Raw genomic sequence first — 25,349 nt, 5'->3', positions numbered from 1 at the left:
ATGGGGCTCACCCACCAGGCCACTCGCTCCTGCCTGGTTATGCGGTAATGAAACAGGAGGGAAGCGCATGCGCCAAATCCATCACAGAAAAACCCGTGCTAGTAGCAAGGGTTGGTTTCGGGCAGGTTTTGCTTGGTGTGCAAAACATGCAGCTTCAGTCTCTTGGTCTTTCAAATGGGAAAACTCCAATATATTGTATTAAAGAGATGCAAAACCTATTTTTCAATTCACATAGCCTTAGCTTAGCTTGTTTGGAAGCAATTTATCAAGAAGAAAGTAATAAACTCTTGTTGTTACTCTTGCAAATAATGAATAATCTGGTTAATGTACTTTCACTGCTTGCTGGAACGTCTGTTTTATCATACCCTCGTACAAGCTCAGTGGTGCCTTTGGTACGTCTTTAAGGAGGTATGGTAACAGCTCCTTTGCTAAGTCATACCTCCTATAAGCACCATTTTGCTGGCGAGTTCAAACGGATCGGCAGGAACCACGTTAAATTCTGGTGGGTGTGAAAGCCGCGGGCTGCGCCCGGGCACCTGTGCACAAGTCCCTCGGAGGCACCGCCAGTTAGAGGCCGGTTTCTCTGCCAAATCGCAGAGATTTGCCATTTGTAATTTGCAAATTACCGGCGGGGGCGGCGCTCCTGCAGAGAGCGGGAGCTGCCTCTCTGCCCTCAGACCCCGCCGCCGGCCAGTTGCCAGCTCCGCTCCGAGGGTCTTTGGCTCCCTGTAATAAACCGCCGAGGCTCCCGATTCCCGCCCCTCGCAGCCTCCGCGGCCCACGGGCCGGGTGCGGCCGGCACCTGGGCCTGCTGCGGAGGCACTGCCCGCCCGCTCCTGTCCGGGAGACGGCGGAATTAAAAAGGAGTACTGAAAAAAAAATAAACGTTCACAGTATTTACGAAAAGCAAGGCCCGCGCGGAGCCCCGCGGGCTCGGCCCGCCCGCCCTGCTGGGCCCGCCTGGCGCCGAGCGGCTCGGGAGCGGCGGCTCGCCCCCGCCTGGCAGGCAGGCGGCTGGGGCCGAGCGGTACCGACCGACCGACGGACCAGCGGCGGGGAACCGGCTGCGAGCGGCCCTGCGCAGGCAGCGCCGCGGTGGAGGGGCGGCGCACGGGGCGCTCTCTGCGCCAGGCGAGCCGCCAGTCTATGGTGCTGGAGGACCGCGTGCCTGGGGCAGGCGTGGCCCCGCTGACGGCCCCGGCGGCGGCGCGGCGGGCACCATGCTGGCCACCCGGTAAGGCTGACTCCGTGCCGCGGCGGCGGGCCCGGGGAGGCGCCGCTCCCTGAAGGGAGGAGGAGGCGGCGGTTCTCCCGAGCCGCGGCGGGCCCGGTGGCGGGGAGGTGGGGCAGAGCCCCGGGCCGCCGCCGCCGCCGCCCTTCCGCCTTCCCTCACCGGGCGGGGGTGCCGCGCTGTGCCCCGACCCGCGGCTCTCCCCCGTGCGGCGGGCTGGGTGCGTTGGGTGTCGGGGCGCGGCACCCTAAAAAACTTTCCATCCCGGTAACTTTCTTTTCCGCTGGCGGCCCGGCTTCGAGCCATGGCGCCCGGCCTCGGCGGTGCTGGCCCGTCGGTCCGGGGAGCCGCCCGCGCCTCGCCTCGCCCCGCCCGGCCCAGCCGCCGTCCCGCGGGGTGCCGGCCGGTTGGGCGGGGGTTGCCTGCCGGCTGCGCCGTGAGGCTCGCCTTGAGCCCCCAGGCTGTGTCAGTCGTTGTCACCCGTGCCATGGATGCGTACGGGGCGCTGCTCGCTTCTGGGGGGCTTGCCCTCTTACTCTCTTAACTAGTCCTGGTGTACCTGTAGGCAAGGGAAGCTTGTGTCTACATGATACATTACCAAGATGATCAGAGGACTGGGAAGGTGCCATGTGAGGATAGGCTGGGAGAGCTGGGTTTGTTCAGCCTTGAGAAAAGGAGGCTCAGAGGGGATCTCATCACCATGTACCAGTACTTCAGGGGTAGCTACACAGAAGACGGAGACTCCATTTTTACAAGGAGTCACATGGAGAGGACAAGGGGGAATGGACACAAGTTGCTCTTGGGGAGATTCCGATTGGACACGAGAGGGAAATTTTTCACAGCGAGGACAGTCACCATTGGAATAATCTCCCCAGGGAAGTGGTTGTCTCGGCCATGTTGGCCACCTTCAAGAGTCAGCTGGACAGGGTGCTGGGCCATCTTGTCTAGACTGTGCCCTTCTTAGAGAGTTTGGACTAGATGATCCCTGAGGTCCCTTCCAACCTGGGATTCTGTGATTCTGTGATACGTATGTGTGGATATGTATGTGAGGGATACATATATAGAGTACACATATGTGTACGTGGCCCTGCTTTTTTGGCTGGTGCCCAGGGACTTGCCTCTTTTTCTTTTTTGAAGTGAAACCCCCGTCTCGGCCAAAGAAAATTAAGGGACAGGTAACCTGTGTTCCTTGCCCGGATAATGCTGTGAACTCTCATGGGGGGTTTTACTTCTGCTCTCTGTGTATTTTTGCGTTACCACAGTTTTGCCTGCCTGGAGGATTCGCCCTGGCTACAGCCTGGCTGAACGCTTACTGAATTGCTGGGCAGATTACATTCTCTGAAGGGTTTCATGGTCGTCCCCTCTTGTTAAACAGCTAAGAGGATTGCATCCTGCACTTTAGACTTGTTCTGAGTTGCAGCTGTACTAAGCCATGGAGAAGAAGACCGGGCTTAGTTGAATGGGACCGTGTGGGAGGCCTTGTGGTATTCTTGGGATATTCCACCTCCCACTGCTATGCACACCAGCCCGGTGCAGGAGAAGTGTATGGTCAAGGTCATGGACAATTGCCTAGATGCACAAGGACCTTGTCTGTCTTAGGATGTATACAGGGTGGAAGCTGACGTTTGGTCTAAGCTGGTTGTCCCAGGGCATCTGAATAGTTGGTGAAGAGAACAGTTGCCACCAGCGAATCATGCTTCCTTCCTGTTTTCAGATAAGGACAGGTATCAGTTGGAATTTCAGCTGGCTTGAACTGCTGTACTGATTGCATCTGGTTCTAAAAATCAGGTTAAAAATAAGGAGTGGGGTTTTTTAAGTAATCGGTGCCATTTCAAAAATAAATCCTAAATTATCTTCATGGCATTAGTTTTAATGACACTAAATTCTTCTGCTCTGCCTATAGGTTGTGCACGATGAGGAAGCTTCCTTCTTTTCTGGCTAGGACACTTACTTCTGGAACCAGTGGATCCCAAGTGCTTCCTGACATGTCTGAAGGTAAAAAAACTGGCTGTACTTTGGAGGATTTAGAAATATTTCTTAAGGAGTTTATTCTTTCAGGTGGTGGCCCTTCATGTGTTAATACAGTTTGGATAATGAACATGCCCTTGACTGTTAGTTCATAGATTAAGTGTTTAGCAAGTAGCAGAATGTCACTCTGTGTGTTTGGAGATTAGTGGCAACATATATGCATAATCATTGAAGCTGCAGAATTAGGGACTTGTCCGGTTCTTTAAGACTTGGAAGAGCATGTGATTCTTTTCTGGAGGGACAACTGCTTCTCAGGTTGGCTCTAGGTAGAAAGTCAACGTAGTACAGCCAGGTTCTAAGGCAACTGGAGAGAATGGCCAAGAAATGGAGGAACTGAGTGGAAATAATGTTCTACAGAACTTTTAATGTGCCAATACCATTAATTTTGTAAACTTGGAGACATCTCTTAATCAGATCAGCAGCATTGCCACATGAAAATGCTCTTGGCAATAGAGCTTTGTGTCGAAGTATTGTTTTAGCGCTCTAACAGTAATAAACTGTAAAGTTCATAAACTTAGAGAAATCTTTTAATCAGATCAGCAGCATTGACTCATGAAAATGCTCTTGGCAATAGAGCTTTGTGTCGAAGTATTGTTTTAGCGCTCTAATAGTAATAAACCGTAAAGCTGCTGTTACAGAAGCTTTTAAAAAGTTTTCTTGCATTCTAATCTCATGTGCTGAGAGAAGGGGAGGAGGAAGAGGGCTGGAGCCAGGTACAAATAATTCCTTCATGGAAATCTGTTTGTTTCTAAGATCTTAGTTTCCCCTTTGTTCTCTAAACAGAAACCACAGGTTATCTGGTAAAAGAGAAGACGAGGGTTATTTGTTGTTAGAGATTAAAAAAAATCTAATCGTTGTTAATAAACAGTAATTTGGGAGGTTAAAGGAGAGAAGCAAGGATACAGAATATTGTGTACTTCCAAATATTACCCTGTGCTTTTATTTGGATATTTGATAGTGATACCACCTAGGCGGCCAGTAAAAATAGTGAAGCAGTGAGGCCATCCTGGCCTTGCCTCTGAGTTGTTTCCAATGAATACTAATATTTTTTGGACTATAATAACTAAATATTTGAGATTCTGTTCCAAAATTGTAACATTTAAATAACATTATTAGAACTCTTGCTGATATGTAAACTAGTTTCCTTCGATTTGGTATCCATGCTTCTGCAGAACACCGAATACTATTCTTCCTAGCTTTCCACATGCTTCCTCCCAACTTTGGGTCCCAGTTGTGAATGCCCTTACTTCTTCCGTGGTTCTCCCAAAGGCTACACCAAGCAGGACTCTGGAAGTTCCCTCTGAGATAACTCTCATCCTGCTTCCTGAAAAATGCCCCAGATATTCTTTCCACAGTTAATAGTGTTTGTCAACAGCACGTGGTAGCACCAAGTTTGAAAAACTGATTGGAATTACACTGCAAGTGGATGCTACACAGAGCCAGTAGGCAAAGGAACTGGAAAGGTGGTTTTGAAGGAAAGGACGAACTTAGCTGGAAACGCAAAGATACTGACTGTAAATCAGGCAAGGACAGGTTGCCTGTTGCTGCTTACTAAAGTTAAGGAGGGTGTGCGTAAATGGTACTCAAGCAGGTAGAACAATCAGGTAACCCCTTAACGGATGTTATTTGTGTTTTTTTAAAAAAATTGTTAATCTAACCTGTGTTTTCCACTCCACAGGACACTTACCCATTCATGTGAATAATGGTGTGTTGTGGTAATCTGTACATATTTTAATATTTGCTATAATGCTAAACTTACTCAGCTACTGTTTTTCTGAACTTCAGCATTCATGAAAACTTAAATGCTATTCTTCTTCTCTGTTGACTTGCTTCAAGCCTCGTTGCCTTCAGCGAATGGCTCTGGCCTCTTTTGTGGCGATATTGTGGTACTGGGTCTCTGTCAGCACACCGTATTTCTGGTGGTGTGCTGGGTAACACATTTCTAAGAGGCTTGTGGGATACAAAATCTCTTACACGGCAAATCCTGCAGTACTTAGCTTCATTTTAGACTTTTGAATCTGCATCTTTCACTGAAGTCCAGACCGAGCTCTATACCAGAACTGGTGGTAGAATACAGCGTAGCGGTCTACCAGAACCTGGATACAGCCTGGGGAGGCACCAGCATGTGGGGGCATGGATCTCAATGGCAGAGATGAATGCAATGACTGTGTCCAGCTGCCCTCATGGCCTTTGTCACAGCACAGTGCTAATAAACTCTGGCCCTGCTGCTCTGGCATTAATGATCCACTGACCACAGTTTAGGAGGTGCTGTGAAATACGCAATGTGGTAATGATGGACAAAACCCCATCTGCCGTAATTGTTTTGCACATCTAAGACATTTGCCAAAAAAGGAAAGAGAAAGAATTTATGGATTTTTATGCTTAATTACTTAAATTTCTGTTGTAAAATAATTAATATCTGGAAGAGCAACGTAGTTGTCCCAGTGAAAAAAGAGAACGATTTATTCAAGAACCTGTTAAATGGACTACATTTAGTTTGGCAGAATTTTAGAAACACTTTTATACGTTGTCCTTTTATTGTTAAAATAAAAATTATATGGTCTCAGCCTGGAAAAGGTTTACTTGTATGCCTAAAATGGAAATCAATACTATTAAATGGGACTGACAGTGTACATATGTGTTTGCAGGTTTGGACCCAAGATTTTTTTTTTTCAGAGCTTTTTACCTCTTCAGAGTTTAAAGGGAAGATGAACCTAGTTTAAGCAAAGAGAAAGTGCTGTTTATTGCCCCTCCATCCCAGCACAGTCTGCACACTGTTGGAAAATTGAGGTTTTGTGTTCTAGAAGCTTTAACAGTGTTCCTGCTAACACTGTACTGATCCAGCGCATGCTATGGCAGCTTCACAGGTGGAGTATGAGTAACAAGAAGGTAGCACCTATTCTGTAAAGCAGCCCACTGCTTCTTAAGAAAAAAAGAATCAGACCCTTCCCCTTCAAAAAAAAAAAAAAAAATCAACTGTAAGATTTTCAGTCAGTTTCTTTCACTGAAAATTTTTTTGCTCTTAGAATTTGTAGTGGAACTCTCTTAATTTCAAAACACGTTTTTAGCCTAATTTCCTAAAGAAATGAGGCCTAAGCAATCTGTTTTGTCTTTGTCTGCCTATCTTCTTGTCCCCCTCTTCTTCCAGAACCTTTTATTGGTTGATGCTAGCCAAAATAGGTGAGCACAAATCTCAGAGAGAAATGCGTTTCCTCATGCTTTGTGAAAATTGGCTTGCGAATCAGAGGTTTGTTAGGGTGCCAGAGCTAGTGTTGGGGTCAGCCGTGGACCGCGGTGCTTGCTGGCAGTTGGCGGGTGACTGGGATCTTTGTGCTGGCTGGCAGTCAGCCTTGCGGAGCTCCGGGGTAACCACACCAGCTCACGCCGGTGCTTGCCTAGAGGACCAGCAAAACAGAAGCAGGCTGAGGGAGGAACAAGAAAAGGTGGGTTAGGGGCATTGCAGTGGTGGAGGTGTGGGGACTTGGGCAGGAAAGCAGCAAAACTGAAGTGACGGAATGGGGAGGAGAGGGGTGGATCTGGCTGAGAGAGGGGTATGTGATTTAACTACCTAGGAAATCAGGCTCTGCTTGCTCCAGGGTTCGCAGGGCAGCTTTCTGATAGTAGTGAATACTCTGGCCAGGCATTTAGTTTGGAATGTGCCAAGCCTGATGATGTCTAATAACCTAAAAGTATAAAGGATCAGCTTGTGAGTCACCAGCAGCCCTTTTTCTGTTTCACCATAAAATCTGGGGTTCTTTTGGTAGCCCTTCCTTGGTCTGTCCCTATCTATTTTGTCCTAAAATTTGAATCCCCTCGTATAAAAATCTTCATAAATGAGCAAGGAATCCCTATTATCTAGTTCTCAACTTCTGTTCCAAGCCTGGGAATTGCTGCTTGTTTTCAGGTGTTTCCAAATAGCATACGTTCACCTGCCTAATAGTGTTGGAAGGGTTTGATAGATTTGATGGGGCCTTAGCACAGGTAGTAGCCTCATCTGAGGAGAGAGCAGAAAATCTGCTTATGCAGGTTATTCTTGACATTTAGGAAGAACTTTTGCAGAGCTGGAATTAACTCTGATAGGGCAAACAGTGCCGGAAACAATTTTATAGGCCTGTCTTCAGTCTCTTAACACTGTTCTCTGCAGCGGCTAAAAATTTAGGCTATGAGACCCTGCTAGCAACAGGCAATTGGCTGACGTTACCTGCCCTTTGTGGGTGGGATTATTTAAAAAGTACTCTCATTCCCTGTCTCCCAGCTGCACCATTCCTTTCTACGTTCTTTTATGACTTTCTGATTTTTGTTATTTCCACAGTTCGTTTGTGTTGAGGCTAAAATATTTTCACATCAAAATTTCTCAATCTGATCTTGATCTTAACTCTCTTTCAGTTGTTAATTAGCATTGCAGGTGTTTGCATTGACAGACACTCGAGATGCATTCTTTGTTGGCTGTACATAGCTACAAAATCATGTTACTCAACCCATTATTGTGATATGCCTACTAACAGCATCAGTGAATTTGGCAAAAATTTTGTTTCTGGCCTGCTATTTGCATGAATTTGCTTAATTTTCCTGTTCTGGGATGAGGATTGTGCCTTTTAGCACCAGGCGACCTCATGTTCATCACCTGCAGAACTAAGCTTGATTTGCTTTGGGGTTTTTTGTTTTTTTTTTTTTTCCAGTGCGGAGCAGACTGAGGGATATAGTGGGAGCATCTACCAACTGGAGGTACAGTGTACATTAAATGTATTTTACTTTATTTGTGAAACCCAGGGAGAGCTCGGGGTTGAGGTAGTGGAAGGTAACGGTGTTAGCTTGCTGACTGGGGAAGAAAAAAGATCCAAGCTAAAGCGTAATGCAAACAAGGTTTCTGAGCTGGTACTTTGTGGATCACAGACTTCTGAGATTTCTCTTGCAGAAGATCTTTAGCACCAAAGGAACAAAAAACGTGATCTTGATGTTTACAAGATTCTTCCATTAGCTTTGAATCTGATGGAAGTTTAAGAGCTGTAGAGTCTGACTGGACATGTGATATTGCTGTTACCTCTTGACTTACCTGTTGGTGGATTACCCGCATGATGGGTTTGTCCTGCACTGGATTCAGGGGCAACCGCACTGGTTCACCATGAAGCAGGCTGCATTATGAATGACCTGGCAGCACCCATGTTACTTTGGAAAATTGTCAGCTTGAGGTCTGTGTCTCAGTCAGGAGCATCTCGGGCATTTCTTTTCTCCCCTGTAACTTAGTTTTAAATTAATTTATGTACAATTTAAATAAATCATTGATGTTTTGGTTTTATGCAGGTTATCTTCCTCCCCCTCCGTTATGCTGAATAAGCCAGAGTTGACTGTAATCCTCTACTGTTAACAATTCTGAATCAGTCAGTATAGCAGTCTGGGAAAATTACATATTGCTGTTTGGTTGGTCCCATATTTATTGTACTGATTGTTGATTTTCTTACAGCTGTGTTTGCTAGCTCATGTTTCACACTTTGTGCACTGATGGGGAAGTGGAGAGGTCTGTCTGGATGGAGTGTCTGATGTCCAGGCCTTCTGACTAGGTTTGTCTAAACAGGATTATGGGCACGCTAAAGAAAATGCCTGAATCTGGGAAGCTGATTTTTGCTTAGTAATACTAGTATCTAAGCATGAGGGAGCTTGAAAATTTTTGGTAGGTCAGCTGAAAAGGGGTCTAGAAATTGACTTTTTAAAAAGCCTTTCCTGTAGCCCAGAACGGCTGGGGAGGAACTATGCCATATGGAAATACCATGTGAGGATTGAGATTTGAGAGGGCTCTGGTCAAATCTGATCTTCCATCCATTTCTTTTCCCCCACTGCCTCCACCCTGGAAGGAGAGCAGACTGAAGCCAGGATCACCGCAGCAGTGTTGTTCTTAGATAGGTATGTCTCTTGTGCTGTATAAAATCCAGCAGAAATGGTTTGCAGAGTACTGTATACTTCAGCTACCATGAAGAAGTAAAGCGAGGGAGCCCATAGCTGGGAGTGCTTAAGAATGACAGTTTTAATATATGGAGGTTTGGAGGACATGGATTGTGTAGCTTTTGAGATCCCGCTTTTAAAATAGAGTGACAAAGAGCTGATACACATGGAGACTGAACAGCCAGTGCTTTGAGTTAGACTACAGAATGACTAAAGGGAACAAACCTAAGAGGATGGCTTGTTAGGGGTCCTGACATGGGAACTAGGGAAGGACTGATGCACATACATCTGGATTGCTGGGAGAGGGGAGAGATGCATGTTGGAGGAACGCCTTCGACTGTTAATTTTGCTAAAAGGAAACTTTGGTTCGTGATTCCTCTTGTAATGCCCAGTGGCATTTTGTATTAGAAAGAAATATCTTGCTTATATGTTTATTCTGGCTTTGTATTTAAATTGTAATTAATGCTATTAATCTGTTCATTTCTAATTATAGTCTAGATAGAGTTGTGGCCGTTTCATAAATAAATAATGTAATTTCTCAGAATATTTAGGGCAGGTATTAGTTAATACTTAGATAAAGCATTGATACTGTATGACTGGTACTGCAGTGTGTGTAACAGTATTTATCTGTTGAAAAATGTTATTGCCTTGATCCTCATACTTCCGTATATTGAAGAGTACATTCTGAAGCTGAAGTCAAGAAGAGTTCTGCCGCTGACCTGAGAGGAGCCAGGATGGGACTGGTGAACACAGAATATAGTTAATTTTTTATTTTTTGGTTTCTCTGTGTTTGTAGACACTGATTTACCCTCTGATTAATTTCTCTTAAACCTTTCACTGAAAGACCTTGGAAACAGATCTTTTAAAAAGCAGAAAGGTGCATAATCTTGGACATTGCATCTTTCCTTAGTCATTTAGTATATTCTGTTTCTATGCAGTGGCATAACTTCAAACACTAACCCTCTGGAGGAGGCTGTTATCTTTCTGTTTTCTCTGAACTCTGCAGCAGTCATGTTGCCCAGATGTCGTAAACCATATTTCATATTTAAAACAAACAAGCAAACAAAACTAACTAAAATTTTCTGCTAGACTTTTATTCTCTTTGATCATGAATTCTTCCTATTTCTCCCAAAATAATTAAACAGAAAAGAGGGACTATATGTTGAAGCGTGACAGCTTTGTGTCTCTCCTCTTCCAAAAATAAAACGCAAGCCAAAAAAGTCTACATCTTAAATGGCTAATACCCAGCATTCATCTAAAGTGAGAACTTAGGACAAATTTTCTTTTTAGTGAAAAGGTTCTTTCTGTTGTTTTCTTTCTGTTATTTTTTCTAATTGGTTTTGTTAAACACAATGGCACTCAGATCTCAGCAATGCAGCATGCACAACGGAATGAATGGCACATATCCACAAGTTTAAAATTAAGTTTGATTACTTAGTGTTTTATGCCTTCTCTTTCTCTATGAAATGGATTCTTAGATTTCCATACTCTTTGGCTTTATGCCGGAACTGTTGCATGTTTTACCCTTAGGTTTTTAATGTTTTGTTGTTCATTCCAGGGATGTTATGAAATATTTGCTTTATTCAGTCAGGTTGCACTTTTATGGGGAGGGAACTGTGGAGGAACAGGTAAGAGAGAATGCTGGGCAAGATTGTTATATCTCATAGATACCTGCGCAAGGAACCAACTTAGTAGATTGGAAAGAAATGACAGCAAGTTGGCTCTTACTCCCTTGTGAGAGTTGCAACCCCTCTGACTTGGTGGTGCTAGAAAAGCAGCTCTGAATGGGTAGCGCTCCCTTTGCTTGTTGTTTCTTTCTGTAACTTTCCTGTATAGATGTAAGATGACTGGGTAGGGAGAGAGAAATAGATTCATTTTCCTTTTACCTTGCTGATCAAGTGTATGCAGCATGAGCTGGTGATGTAAAGGGAGAAGTCACCCATGGATGATAGAAAGTCTTAGCAGATTAGTTCTCTACTAACCAACACAATACATCTGCTTTACTTCTGGGGAGAGATTGTAAGTTGGCAGTCAGTCCCTCAAAATTGGCACTGTAGGAAGAGCTGTGATGCAGTAGCTATGGAAGACATGAATATGCACAAAACACCATAGGCTAAATTATGTCTGATTTGTTCTTTTCAAGGGGGACTGTTTTGGTAGCATTCAGAATTAGGTAAATTTTGTTCATCTCTTTAGTGCAAAGTATGTGCTATCCACTTGTACACAAAACTGTTCTGCAGTGGTCTTGGTTAACATGTCTCATTATGGGCATTTCACTTTCTTTTCAAGGCACGCTTACTGTGCCTTGCTATTTTTACTACTTTTTTGTTTTCATTTTGATAATCTTCAATATGACATCTTTTAGCTAAGCTTGCAGTTCTGTTGTCATACTCCAGACGGAATGGTTTTTTTTTCTTACCAGGGATCATGTGCAAGCAATGCAAGAAAGAAAAGCTCTTCATACTCTGCTGGCAAAACGGCAGGAAGATCTCTCTCCTAGGAGAATGAAGGATAGCTACTTGGAAGTTATTCTGCCTTTAGGAAGTCAACCTGAAATAAGAGAGAAGTACCTGAATGTACACAACAGTGTAAGGTAACAAAGCAACAATGTTACACATGCAGGAAAGTGTTAACTTTCATTTACTATGGATGTGGGTATTTAATTGTCAAAAAACGTATCTTACAGGTTTGGAAGGATACTTGAAGATCTTGACAGTTTAGGAGGTATGTATCTATGCCCTTGTAAAGAATGCACAAGTAATGCAGACAAAGTGGGCTTGAGTATTGTTGAGCACTGTTTGGTAGGTGTAGTGTGACTTCAGGGAGGGAATCACATCAGTGCACTATCTCAAAAGGGAAGGGAAAAAAGAAAAGGTGCCAATGCTGAAAGAGAAGGAAGGATGATAAAGAACAAACAGAAGCAAAATTGCTCAGCTTCAGCTCTTTGCCTCTGCCAGTTTTGGAAAAGGACCAGCCACAAGAATAACTTGTAGATCCTAGGTTATGAATCTGCATGGAGTGTTAAATCAGAGAAAATGTGCAAAGTGTGTATTTCAAATTAAAACGTATGGTTTTTATCTTAACAAAAAAAAAACAAAACCAAAAACCAAAAAAAAAAAACCCAACACAAAACCCAACAGATAGTGAGGTGCAAATATTTTAATCTTCGCTATGGGGAGAACAGAGTATAAGCTGGAAAGAACAGAATGTATCCATTGAGAACAAATGAAAAACACATGGTATAGATTTTTGGGTTCTGCCTCCAAATTGATGTTAAGGGTAAAACCAACTCAGTTGTTTCACAAGTCAGCTCTCTTATTCTTTTCTTCCTTTTCATTTATTCATGGTCATTAAAAGGTCAAGATCTTTGACTTTTGTTTTGCAGCTAAAATAAGTGCTAGCTTGTTAATATAACTTGGAGATACTTTTCTCTTAAAATGTGATCAGGTGACTTCCTTCTTCATCAAAGTTCTGTAGCTGGTTGAGAGCATTTTTATGGAGGTTTTTGGTGCTTATGAAGGGAAAGTTCTGAATGGAACAGTTTCTTTTGGCAGGAAAGACAGACCTTCTGTGGCTCCAGATCGGCAAAATTGAGGAAGGCAGAGAAACAAGTGAATGAATGTCACCTATCTATCAAAGACAGATAAAATAGATAAAATAGGTAGATTTCTTTCTGGGATGTGGAAGATAGTGGCTTCAGTACCTCTCCTGAATTACAAACAGACTCTTGAAACTATTGGCTGCCCTCCGTTGGTAGATGAGATGAGCCTGTTTTTCACTCTGTGCCTTGTTTATTTTCTCTGGAAATCTGTGAAGATCTTAGGTTTTCCTCTTGCAGCACAGAATGTCTTTGCCTTGTTTGTAGTCATACTAGGCTTCAGTCAGTTCCGCTAGGGATGTATCGTTTTGGGTTAAAGAAGGTTCTGTCCCAGTTACACAAAATTCAGGATGGTGGTCTGAAGTTTTCACAGGAAAATGTACCTTTTCCCCCCCTTCTTACCCCCAGCACATTCTGTCATCTTGGCAGATGTATTGCATAAAGGTATAGTTTTTTGTCTTTGGCAGTAGGATTCGGATAAATCCCATTCAGACTCTTACTAATCATGTTGATGGCATAAATTGATAGGCATATCAGTTTTTAGAATTGTGACTTCAGAAGTTGTAGGGGAAAAAAAATAATCTTAGATTACCTGGAAGGACAGAGATCTTCCTTTTCTCTTATTAAGTACAAAGAGATACTTTTGATTATGGAAATCAGTGTTGAGTGAAGATCACATGAGTACTAAAAAAACAAAAAATCTTTGCAGCCTTGTATTACTCTAAGGAGTCTGTTTACTTGGATGTGCTCTTATGAGCAGAGCTAATTAATTTAAATAGTGGTTTGGCTAGCAGTAATTACAGTGTGATAAATACCTTTGACTAGGCTGTCATGCCTGTAAGGCACAGTTTATCTGATCTGCACCTCTTTAAAGGGATCAGTATTTGAAAATAAGTCCTCAAATAGCATGTATCCTTGGTCAACCTGCATGAAATCAAAATAGAAGGTAGGAAGGATCTGAGACAGTGGGCTGCAGGTGTAGAGGGGAGAGATTATGTGGGATTGGGTTGATTTAAAGTGCTCAGCTAAATTTCTCTTTGTTAGTAAGTAAATATGCATATAACAGACAGCTGCTGAATCACTGTTTTCTTTATAGCAGTCCTGTGAGTTACAGACATGAAAACATGGAACTGATGTGCACTCCTACAGTTTAGTTTAGTTACTTTAGCTTGTGTTTTCCAGGTACTTCTCATGCTTCACAACGACGGCTTTGATCTGCTCTGCTGAAATTTTTGTTAAAGACCTGACTCCATTTTTGGTCTCTCCACAGTTCTTATTTGCTACACTCACACCAAGCAGGAAATGCAGCCAAGGTCTCCCTTATCAATAGTTACAGCTCTGGTGGATAAAATCAGTAAGTGGCGATTTGATCAGTAGAAATGATTTCATCTGTTTGCCTTACTCTTTCAGCAGCTACTGCCTTCTCATGTTTTTTACTGAGGATACCTTCGTCCCTCTCCTATTTAGTTCACTTCATCTTGTTTTGGCTTTGAACTCTTGTGTACTGTGGCTTTTGTTGAAGGGAGGGGGGAAGAGGGTTTTGTAGATGCTTTTCAGCATTTCATATTTCCTTTCCCTTCAAAATACAACTTTCATGCTTCCTGCACTTCTGTGTTTGGTTTTATTTTGGCACGTGAGTTTCTTAGGTTCATTATTGAACGGTGCTTGTTCTGGTGGAGTTGGACCTTGCTTGTGTCACATGTTCTGCTGAACACCTCCATGGGTCTGCCATCCGTCTGCCACCTGTATGCCTACTTCCTCCTCCTGTTCTGGCTTTACAAGTCTGATAAGGTGGGAACTGCAGGCTAGCAGTGTGGTCCTTTGCAACAACTGTCTTTTCTGGGTTGTCTTTGTGTGTGTTGCCACTTGCAGAACACAAAAGGGTCTTAGAGAATCCAGTCTTCCTAATATTAGATGGAGTGATCTGTCTTCAGTAACCTCTAATGTTTGTCTTGTAGATTTGTGCAAGAAGATTATATATCCAGACTGTGACATCAAATTCACAGGCAACGTTTCATGGGTTGGGAGGACCTCAATGGAGGTGAAGATGCACATGCTGCAGGTTAGTTCCCATGACTTCTCTCCGTCTTATGACGGGCATGAGGTGCTTCAGGGGGAATTCTGGATGATGACATTAGCAATCCAAAACTATGTTTTCTAGAATAACTGTTTTTGAAGGGCTTGAGACAGCCCTAGTGTTTCAAGACCAAGATGACTTCCTATAGTTTAGGTGCAGCAAGATACTCCATTGCTAATCTTTCTTTCAAGACCTTCATTTTTCTTCACCAGCATTTTGTGTTTATAATGCAACATAGTACTCCTAGAGAAAAAAGAGGTGGCTGTGCTTGGCATGTTCTTAAATAAGTTTCTCCCTGCTTTTGCAAAACTTTATTTTCCTTATAACTTTGCGTTTTATAGATTTATAAATTTTAATGTTGATATTCAGTTTCAGTATTAAATTGTTTCTCATGTATTATCTACTATGTAGCATGATTTTTGTAGTAAGTTATTAAATACTAAATAATAGAAAATAAATGAAGGGTGTAACTAGGCTATACTGTGCAGGAAGCAAAAGGAATAATAATAATTCATTTAAAAATACATAATATTTCTATTGAATATTTACTGTCAATTCACTAGTTAACAGAAATATTAGTTCAATTATTTATTTAGAGTAACAACGTTATGCTGTGAACACTTGAGTAATATCAGTGGCTATGATTCAGATAAACAGGTAAATATTTTTTATTCAGTTGGTCTCCTTAAGTAAAGTCTCTGATGTAGACGATAACGTCACACCTTTATTGTCTGAACTCCTCGCAGTGCTGGCATTAGTGGCAATTTGGTATTGACAAAAAGTGTTGTTTTGGCATTTCTCAGAAGAAAGTATAAGTGGATCCTTTTACAATGCCTGGTTGACTTCCTCCCCTCCCAGCTGAAAGTAGTAGTTAAAAAGCATTCCCTGCTTAATGTTTACACTGCAGAATTCCTGAAGCTGGAGTTTCAGTTTGTTATTGTCTTCTTTTCGATCTGTTGTGAGAGATCTTGGAAGGGATGACGGAATGTGAAAGTAAACAACATTAACAGTGTGATGGCATAGTTGATTCAACTGAATAGCTTGCTAAGCACATTTACAATTTTAGAGTTTAAAAATATAATTGCTTCCTGTCTCTTGTAGCTACACGATGGTGATTACTGCCCTGTGTTAGATGCAACCTTTGTCATGGTGGCCCGGGATCCAGAGAATAAACGGTAATTTGTAGGACAGGAAAATAGTTTTCAGACTCCTGCTGTGGTGAAAATAGCAAACATGGCAGCTTGCTCTGTATGTGTAGAAGCCATATAGTGTAGGTGATAAATAAATCACACAGCCGATGTTTTCTGCTGGCAAGTGTTACTTTCCTGCGGCAGGCTTCAGAGCATTGATTTCAGCAGTCAGATGATACCGGGAATTGCTCTTAGTCTTGGGATCTGACCCTTTTCGTTAACAGATTTCCCAATGTTTGAATGACTGGCCTGATGAACAGAGAAGTGAATGAGTCTGCTGGAAACCCACCTGCCTTGTAGTAGTAGTTGTTAGAATTAATTGCCTTCTTGCCATAAAACCAGAAAAGATTAATTTTCAATGATTAAGTAGTCTTTGAGTGAATAATGCCATTAATTCCCTAATAGACACAATAGGTGTCATTAGAATAATTAAACCTATAACTTGCTTATGTAAGTAACATGGAACTGATAAGTATTCCTACAGAACTTAAAAACAAAAACCACAACCCAAAAACCCACAACCCAGAACCCTTTCTTATTTTTCTGGTTTTACTCTCTCTCTAGTTCCTTAGACATTAAACTAACAGGCTGCTCAGTTTCAGTTTTGGTTTATGACTCCAGCACCAGAAAAATTGGTCGTATTTCTTACCTTTTTCTTGTATAGCCAGCAAAAGTAATAAACAGTTTTCTGTTTCTAACTAGTTTAAATAATTGCCTGTACTTAATGAAGGGGTTTTTCTTGACATAATAATTTACTCCTGATAATGTTAGAAGTAGTTATTAGGTCAGTTTCCTTCAGATTCAAGAGATTTTTTTAGAACCCATTAACATACTATATATTTAAAAGAAAAAACACTTATAGTTATGGTTCCCATTTTAAGGACTTACTTTGCAAAAGAGTTACATCAAAGCTGATGTAACTATGCACTAGAAGATTGACTGACGGCAAGCAGAGAGATACAAACTTCAGTGGCTGTTCTTCAAGGCAGCTGGCCACAAGCTGTGTTTTGGAAGCATTCTGGCCATATAAGGAAGGTATTTACTCTATGTGAGGTAAAAACCTTTCAGAGAGGTCCTGGGTACATTAGGTTTGTTATAGTGCCACAGAAACATGGTTGTGTGACTTTCGGACCTTAGCAAACTTGCATCTCAGCAGCTTGGCGCTTGGACAGGAGAGCCGATGTAGATTTGTCCTGAACTGAGGAGAGGGAGAACAAGCTCTGCGCTGGAGAAGGAGCTGGTGTGTCTCCAAAGTACAGAGCTTTATCAAACCAGGAAAGCAGTTTGTTGCAAGCAAAAAAGTCCTCTCTGCATGCCTCTTGTCACCAGCCGAAGTAAAGGCTTGGGGTAACTGTTCAGCAAAAGTAATAATTGGAAATTATGGGGAGAAGGGCTCTTGAAAATAAGCATTTGCCTTGCCATGTGAAAAGAAATAATTAAATGTTACATAATTAGGTTAGAGTAAACTTATTTGTGCAGTAAAATAAACATGCAAATATGTACTCAAGGCAGCCTCATATCATCTTCTTTGATAAGTAGTACATGTGGTAAACAGCTTTTGGCTGTTGATAAGGCTGTCATGGGAATGTGTAGATTATAAGAACGCTCGCTAGCTGTGGCAGCGTGCTCTTTCAGTTCCAGGAGGAATGATACTGTTCAAGTTTTGTGTATCTCTTTTAGACTATCCTAGATCATTACATCTTCATTTGCTGAGTTTCTAAGCATCCTTCTGCTTGAATAATCTTCATTATAATCTGTGGGTACAGTTTTAGCTCTTTAAGAAGCACAGACTCATCGCTTACTCTTTCTTAGTTACACTAGATAGTGGTTGGATCACTCAGCTGCTTCTTCAGAGTCAAAACTAATATGATATTCTCTTGGCTGGTGCCACATAACCTGAAGTGTATGTCTTTTCAGCTTGTAATATGTATGTAAGCAAACATGGAAGACTGTTATGATGTATTCACAGGACAAATTCTTACGACGTTTGTAACTTTAAAAAAATTCCTGTCCGTAGGCCAGCATTTGTTAATCCACTTGTTCCTGAGACCCCTGAGGAGGAAGAAATCTTCAAGCAAGGGGAATGTATGTCATACTTTCTGGTAGTATACACATCTGCCTCGGGTTCAGCTTAGTAGCTGGAAGGAAGTAGACTTCAGAAATTCTGCTGCTTAGAAGTGCTCCTGGTTTGTTTAAAACCAGATTTGCGTTCTCTCATGTGTGTCAGTACTGTAAGAGAGTTTAAAAGCCTGCTATCACATTCTTGAAACTCTTTGGCTAAACTGACAGACAAGGGGACTCCTGCTGTGCCCTGCATCACCCCTAGACTTCTCTGTTTCCAGGACACTTGGTCCACTTGATAAGACCTCAGTGCAGCACAGGCTTTCCTAATGCTCTGGCTGATTGATTGCCCCCATGGTGGGTCTGCTGGGTGCATCACAGCTCCTTACCTCTCTTGGTGCCCTTGTTCCTTTTGGAAACAAACTCAGGGAGAGAAGAGGGGAGACCAGGGGAAGGACTGCGTACCTCCATCTTCTTTTGTTTCAAGCTGGAATTTTAAAGCAGACAATTAGAGAAATGTTAACGACTGAATAAACTGAACAAAAGATGTTTTAAGCTAAAATTGCAATCATTGTGGCCCATGGTAATGAGTTCTGTCATAAATTTGCATTCTTGTACCGCTGACAAAATCTGAATACTGTTTGTTCTGTAGCGTTTCTTGTTTGATATATTTTTCTGTACTTTGAGGGGAGTACTTACATTTTCTATAGGAGTGGTGGGTGAGTATCGCACTATATGTATAAAAGGTCTTCATCACATTGGAAAGTTCACAGTGAACTTCTGCCTTATTTTTCTTTGATGCAGTCTATTCTAAAAGCCAAATTTCAGTTTGAAACTATGGGACTGTGAAAGTAACAGCTTTTAACTTACAGAGGGCAAAGAAAAAGGAAAGAGCTGATTCCAGGTTAAAATCTTCAGAGCCAAGCCAAATGTTTGTCTGGGTTTTTTTTCTGTGAACTCTAATATGATTTTTTTAATGTTTAGTAAACAAGCTGAAGAGGATTGATTTCAGCACTGCTTCCTTACTGAAAATGGCTCCCACTGCAGAAGAAAGAAACGTTGTTCATGACATATTCCTTAATACACTGGACACAAGGCAAGAAGGGGAAGGGTGGAGGAGAACTGAAGACTTCTGAAAAAGTCATGTGCCTTTTGAGAGGGTGCTCATAAGAGGGTAGTCTGGAATAAATGCATGCATTTTGCTTTCCTGTTTCACCACTTAAATTCTGTGGTGTTTTATTTGACACACGGGTACAAACTTTAATGTGACATCTGCATCTGTTAAAAGAGTATTCTGTTGTGACAGAGTGTTAGCTGTGCCAGGATGGTGAAAGTAACAGTGTAAGCACAAAGAGCTTCTGAGCAAGCTGTTAGGAATAATCTTGAGGAAAAAGGTTAATGATGTTTAACCAAATAAGGGAATGGAATGGTTTTGCAGCCATGTGAGTTGCATGGTCTAAGAGTTTTCTGCCATGATATCTAGAAAAAAACCTGTGAGGGCAGGAATTGGCTGTATTTTGACCAGGTAACCTTGCAGTGTGTGTTAAATATAATACCTGACAACGTTATTTGAGGGAGACTGTTGTTGGCGTACTTCTCTTATATTTGAGATTTGTGTGAAATCGTCCAGTGCCAATGGTGATGGAACGGTGCCTAATGACATTAGTGCAGTGTTGTATTTGTGGATAATTTATAATTTCTTTAACTTAGTAACATTATACAGTAGTTGTTTTCAAAGCTGTTTACCAAAATGAGACATGCTTTCTCTTGAAATTAGGAGATGTATTTTGTATACATGCTGTCTGGATTTGAAAACCTCAAACCGTCTGCATGTTTGATGTTTAATTACTCTGTTAGCTCATTGTGTGCTTTTAATTCACATTATGACTTAAAAAAACAGAGTAAGGCTTTTCTGACAAAGTGTGTGCTTTGTGGTTGTGATTCATCTTTTCTTTCATGTACCTTTCTCGAGCTTGTTCATTCACATAAGCTTGAATGTTAGCAGAAGTTTTTTGAAAGATCAGGAGCGTAATTATTATTGCAGTAACAAATCAAAGTATTGCTGTAGATAAGGCTTCAAGGTCAGCTGAAAGCTTTCAGTGATAGCATTTCTGGGTTGCTTTTTTATTTTGTTTTGGTTTTTTTTTCCAAAGTGTGTGTCTGCATTTGCTATTTGTGCATTTTTGACTTGCTGAGTTCTGCTAACGTGGGCTACAAAGTTTATAGTTTCTTCCAAAGGACAGTAAGTTTCCGGAGTCGTAAATTACCACCCAATTCAGTGTGGATGGAAGATGCAAAGCTGAAAGGCCTACAGATTTGCCATCCTCAGGTATTTTGAAAACTACTAATGAATTACAGAAACAGTTGCTTATGAATTGTCTTGTAAGACTAGTCAACCCATTATTGTGTTGCAGTTTTGCAGTCCTTGCAGTGTGTTTAGGTCTTAGTTTCTTTTGCCATTTTGCTGTTATCTCTGTGGATCGCCACTTCAAAATAGAAGATTTTTATTTACTCTGTTTTCTTACCAGACTATTCATTTTGTGTGAAGAAACTCTTTGCAAAGTGTTTTAAGTTTGGCTTCTGGTTGCTGACACAGTTTTGAGTTTTTACCTTATGTTGTCAAACGAGTGGGACGAGCTCCTGTTAAGTAAAGTTGCCTCAGCCGTTTGGACTTTTGCATCTATATTTCAGTAGTGCTTTTTATACACTCAGATGGTAGAAGTTCCATTAAATACTCTGAACTGAAGCGCAGACTTCAACACAATGCTTTGAAAAGAAAATGTGTAATATAGCGGTTTGATTTTTGTTTCTACATACAGGAACGGAACATCTTCAATAGGATCTTTGGGGGTTTTCTCATGAGAAAGGCATTTGAACTGGGATGGGCGACTGCGTGCAGCTATGGGTGAGTTGTAGACCTGCAATATTTATATAATCCAGAGCACTGGGTAGGTCAGGGAGCCAAGCTAACCAACCTAATGACAATATGAGTAGAAGAGGCCTGGGTGTTTAGCAGAATCTTGCACTATGAAAAGATTTGTATCTTGCTCCTTGGAGCTTGGTTTTTAAGCATTCCATGCCAAGATAGAAAATACATCCTTTTTCAGTTTTATTTTATCTTACTGAGCTATTGAGATTGTCTTTTGAAGATATATTTTTCCTTTTAACCATATAAAATAGTCATTCTATCAAATAAATATTACATCTTTTAATTCTGTACACAAGAGAAATGGTTTTTGAACTTTTTCTAGTAACTGCTTGTGCTTAGAAAGTGTGGCTGAGGTCATCACCCAGCAAAGATCTATGCATAAGTTTAATGGAACATGCACAGCCTGATAGAAAGTAAAGTGTGTTATGTCAGTGCTTGGAAGACTGAGGCCTAAGCAATGATGGCATGAAGATTGCCTAGCCAGTGTAAGTCATAAGATAGAATAATGATGCAATAACGTATCCTTAGAGAGTGTGTATTTTTATGCATGTAGGAGGTTTCTTCCAGTTATTTTTGTCTCGGGTGATGACACAATTCTTTAGCACTTCCAGTGGCCTGTGTTTAAAAGAGAGATTTATTTTCTTGAAACTTTTCATTAAAATGCTGTCAATGAAATATTCTAAACTTCCTCCAAACACCTTTGTTATTCTTGAGAAGAAAATTCTCTTTTTCTTGCTCAGGGGTTCCAGACCTTTTATTGTGTCCGTTGATGATATCATGTTTCAGAGGCCAGTTGAAGTTGGATCCTTATTACTGCTTTCTGGACAGGTAGGAATTGATTCCTTTTTGAAAAGGAGAAAAAGTTACCTTTGCTGTAGTCAGTGTTAATCACAGGTCATGAACAGTGCCTTATGAGAGTGTGTGACTTTTCTTGTTAAACAGTGCAATGAAGTCTGTTACAGTTTTTTAGCGCCAGTGATAAATTACAAACTGTAATTCTTATCCTAACTGTTTAGGTCTGTTACACAGAAAAAAACTACATCCAGGTTCGAGTACACAGTGAGGTTTATGATGCAGATACCAGGGAGCACCACACAACCAATATCTTCCATTTTACATTTATATCAGAAAATGAGGTCCCACGGGTTGTCCCCAAAACTTATGGAGGCAAGTATCCAATTAATGCATTGTCATCATAGCTCTGGAGACAAGACTGCTTTCTTTCTGTTGGAACATTGGTCGTTTTAGTAGGTGAACTATTGGCATTTGAGAAATTCAGCAGGACTTCATGGCAAACCACATCTATTTTATGCTTTGGTGACAGTGTGGATTGCTTCTTAAACTTATCACTCTGTGTAGTTGTGCAGTATTGAATCTAAGTTACTAATGTGGTTCTCTCTTTTCTCCACCTTATTTCAGAGTCCATGTTGTATTTAGATGGGAAGCGACACTTTGCTGCAGTCATGAAAGAAATCTGACACACACCGAATGCTGCTTCAGCAGTGCAGTAGCATGCTGTCTTGGAAAGAGTTGTCACCAGATATGGATGATGGAGGGGGGCTTGCAATACAAAAAAAACCCCCAAAAGCCCAAACCAAACCCAAACCCCAGAACAAAAATACCTTTTTAGTACTATTTATGTATTCGCCTATATTTGGATATTTTACTCTCTGCTACCAGGATTTGTTGAAATCTACTTTTACATGCTGATGCTAGGAAAAAAGGCTGAAAAAATACGATTGTAAGCTTTAGCTAGCTTCTCTTTGTCTGCTTTGAGGGATCTCGTTACAACCTCTGCTGCCTTTCCCTTTGTAGCTCTCCTTTGTGTTTCCCTGATAAGGGTTAGAAGTTCTATATGGAAAATGTATGCAATACGTAGATACACACAGACGGAGCCATTTGACCTACATTCTTGTGTAAATTATGTTTAGGGTCTTATTTTTTTTTTTTAACAAGGACACATGCATCTGGGCAGCAGCATAAGTTCAGAAGTTACTGGTGTGTGCACAAGGTAAAGCAGGTGTTTCCCATCAGCTGGAATTTTACAAGGTGTTTGCAGCTTCTGTTTTGGATGGTTTCAAGCTCCCTTGGGAGGAAACTGATTTTTCAATGAAATGAGGTGGCCAAATGGTCTCTTCTGGCATTCTGTTTGTGTACACCTAGTCCTTGCCAGCCTCTTCTAATTTTATTTTTTATATTACTGTGAGTTCCTTAATGAATTATTTCTTGTGGCCTGTAGAGTAGAGATCCGATTGGTGAGATTGGGTGGGACTGGGAAATGGCATTGCAGAGCAGAATGTTTTGGTTTATGAGGGACTGGGAGCAGGAAGGGCAAAATGCTGCCAAAATGGTAACGGTTATGTTTGACGCTGGAGTTAGGGGTCCAGATAGCGTGTGTTGAGCAGCTCCCTGGTCAGCTGCTGAATGGTGGGAGGTTTTTTATCCCACTGAGGGGTGGCATGGCTGGAGGACAGCCTCCTCAGCTGGATTGTCTGGTTCCTTGGTAGACAGTAATGAAATACAAGTATTGCACAGCTTTAAGGGTTCTCAGGTTCACCTGTGATTGGCAGAGTAATTCCCCACCACAGAGGAGACACCACAGTAGACAGACCTATGGCATATAAGTAACAGGGAGAAAGTACTTGATACTGAAGTGCTTCTGATGTGCTGGAGAAAGTCTTAAAAATCTCTAATATTGGGCAGATGAAGCCCAATGTCCTGAAATTAGAAAGGTGAGTGGATGGGAGGCAGTAGCTGTTAGCAGTGAGGATGATTGGTCACAAGCACAGAATTGGTCCTCTGATACCTTCAAATCCAGACTGATACCCTGTCTGATCAGGACACCCAAACAGGAGTAGTTGGGCTCAATGGTAGGTTAAATGGATGAAATATGATGTCTTATATAATACACGAGAATAGACTCTGGGCAGGGAACTGCCAGGTGTAAAATCTTTTGAAATCAGGAAGCAGCAAGTAGAAGTGATGTGAATCGGCAGAGATGCATGAAACAGGTTGATAAAATGAAGCAACATGTTGAAACCTTATTTCCGAGTCAGAAAGTTTGAGAAATTCACCATTAGGACCAGCTTCCTTTGGTGCTAGGACAGCAGGAACTTCATGGCTCCTAACAGCTGATTGCTATCTGTGGGAGAGGAGGGAGCATTGCAATAACTGGCGTGTTATACATCAGCCTTGCCTTTCCTTTCTAGGATTTGCCTGCCTGGATTTCTGTGTTAGTTAGATAGCTTTCCAGCGGAGGCACAGGTGTGTTGCTTGATCCGGACCAGATTCATGCACTCCAGTGATAGTAAGCTCTTGGTTCCTCTTGTGGAATTCCTCTCTTCAGCCACGCTTCAGTACTGATTCAGCTGTGTGGTGTTAAAATCTTTAACATGTTATGACACTGTGGATATGCATTGTATTTTCTGTTTTTTCTCCCTTTCAAAACTCTTTGGAAGCTGAATATACTTGACTGACCACAGAAATAAAGAACTGAAATTCTATCCCAGCTTCTTTTCCCTCGCTCCATGGATCACTGTAGGCTGTTAAAAAGTACGTAGGAAGGCAGGAAGTGGAGGGATCTATTTCAGAACTATGTATTACTCCTGCCTACCTGCAGGATTTTATCACTGACCTGCCTGGGTCACTTTTGTATATTTGTAAGTTAAGGGGGTACCAAGTTCTTCCTCTACTGCCTTTTCAGCTGTATTTAAATACGAATTTATCATAATCCTAAATCCAGCCTTTAGGGAGGGATTGGAGAGGAGAAAAAGAGGTAATACAGTAGGGAGCAAGGCGTGACATCAAAACCTCTGGACACAGTGAAGGAAGTGAATCGCACAAATAGAAATGCTTAGAAGAATTAGTATGTTTTCAAAGTTCATGATAACTTGATCATGTACCACAATTACAGTAGTTATAGAAATGTCTGTACGTCATACAGAATGTGTGTGTGTATATACACATGTAAAAGATATATATAAAAAAAATAATAAAGACAGAATATGTGCTCACATATTTTTTACTCAGAGAAGAAAGCTCCAAGTTGTTACATCCTCTCTGATAATAGCCTAAATATATCTTTGTTCAGGGGTGTTATTTATGCATGTTGCTGTATACCTTTGTGTGTGAGATAAAATTGTTCTCAGATCTCATATTCAGAAGTAAAATATTTTAACATAGTAATTGACGCTTATATTGCAACTTCATGACTGACCGTCGCAGCTCTAAGTGTCTGACCATTACCACACAAGCCTAAAAGTATTGGTAGAAAAACTTATTTATTTATAGTGAACCTA

At 41.6% G+C, this 25,349-nt stretch overlaps 1 protein-coding gene across 9 annotated transcripts; it reads left to right on the top strand.

The window, feature by feature from the left end:
- Nucleotides 1–945: 945 nt before the first annotated feature.
- On the top strand, nt 946–25,236 carry ACOT9 (acyl-CoA thioesterase 9). Of its 9 annotated transcripts, none has more exons than XM_075097250.1 (16): nt 946–1,234; nt 3,135–3,226; nt 4,938–4,964; nt 7,939–7,984; nt 11,619–11,789; nt 11,883–11,920; nt 14,065–14,148; nt 14,753–14,856; nt 15,973–16,046; nt 18,079–18,146; nt 19,107–19,218; nt 20,361–20,451; nt 20,942–21,027; nt 21,792–21,879; nt 22,068–22,218; nt 22,471–25,236. In XM_075097250.1, the coding sequence occupies exons 1-16, from the start codon at nt 1,221–1,223 to the stop codon at nt 22,527–22,529; spliced, it is 1,305 nt and encodes a 434-aa protein (XP_074953351.1). In that variant the 5' UTR covers nt 946–1,220; the 3' UTR covers nt 22,530–25,236. The 9 variants fall into 9 exon arrangements, with proteins under 9 accessions (XP_074953351.1, XP_074953291.1, XP_074953307.1 ...); XM_075097261.1 differs by lacking the exon at nt 946–1,234 and adding an exon at nt 1,349–1,451; XM_075097224.1 differs by lacking the exons at nt 946–1,234; nt 3,135–3,226 and adding exons at nt 8,721–8,817; nt 9,873–9,955 and having other exon boundaries at nt 4,950–4,964.
- The last annotated feature ends 113 nt before the right edge of the window (nt 25,237–25,349 follow it).

The sequence above is a fragment of the Phalacrocorax aristotelis genome, chromosome 1 (genome assembly GCF_949628215.1).
Source record: "Phalacrocorax aristotelis chromosome 1, bGulAri2.1, whole genome shotgun sequence".
In the NCBI taxonomy this organism is placed as follows: Eukaryota; Metazoa; Chordata; class Aves; order Suliformes; family Phalacrocoracidae; genus Phalacrocorax; species Phalacrocorax aristotelis.
This window is presented reverse-complemented; position numbering and strand designations above follow the sequence as displayed.

Bases quoted from the DNA above. Each gene is read 5' to 3' on its own strand.
- ACOT9 (XM_075097250.1), top strand. The intron at 16,047-18,078 runs GTAATTTGTAGG...TCCTGTCCGTAG, and splicing joins CGGGATCCAGAGAATAAACG to GCCAGCATTTGTTAATCCAC. The intron at 21,880-22,067 runs GTAGGAATTGAT...CTAACTGTTTAG, and splicing joins TATTACTGCTTTCTGGACAG to GTCTGTTACACAGAAAAAAA.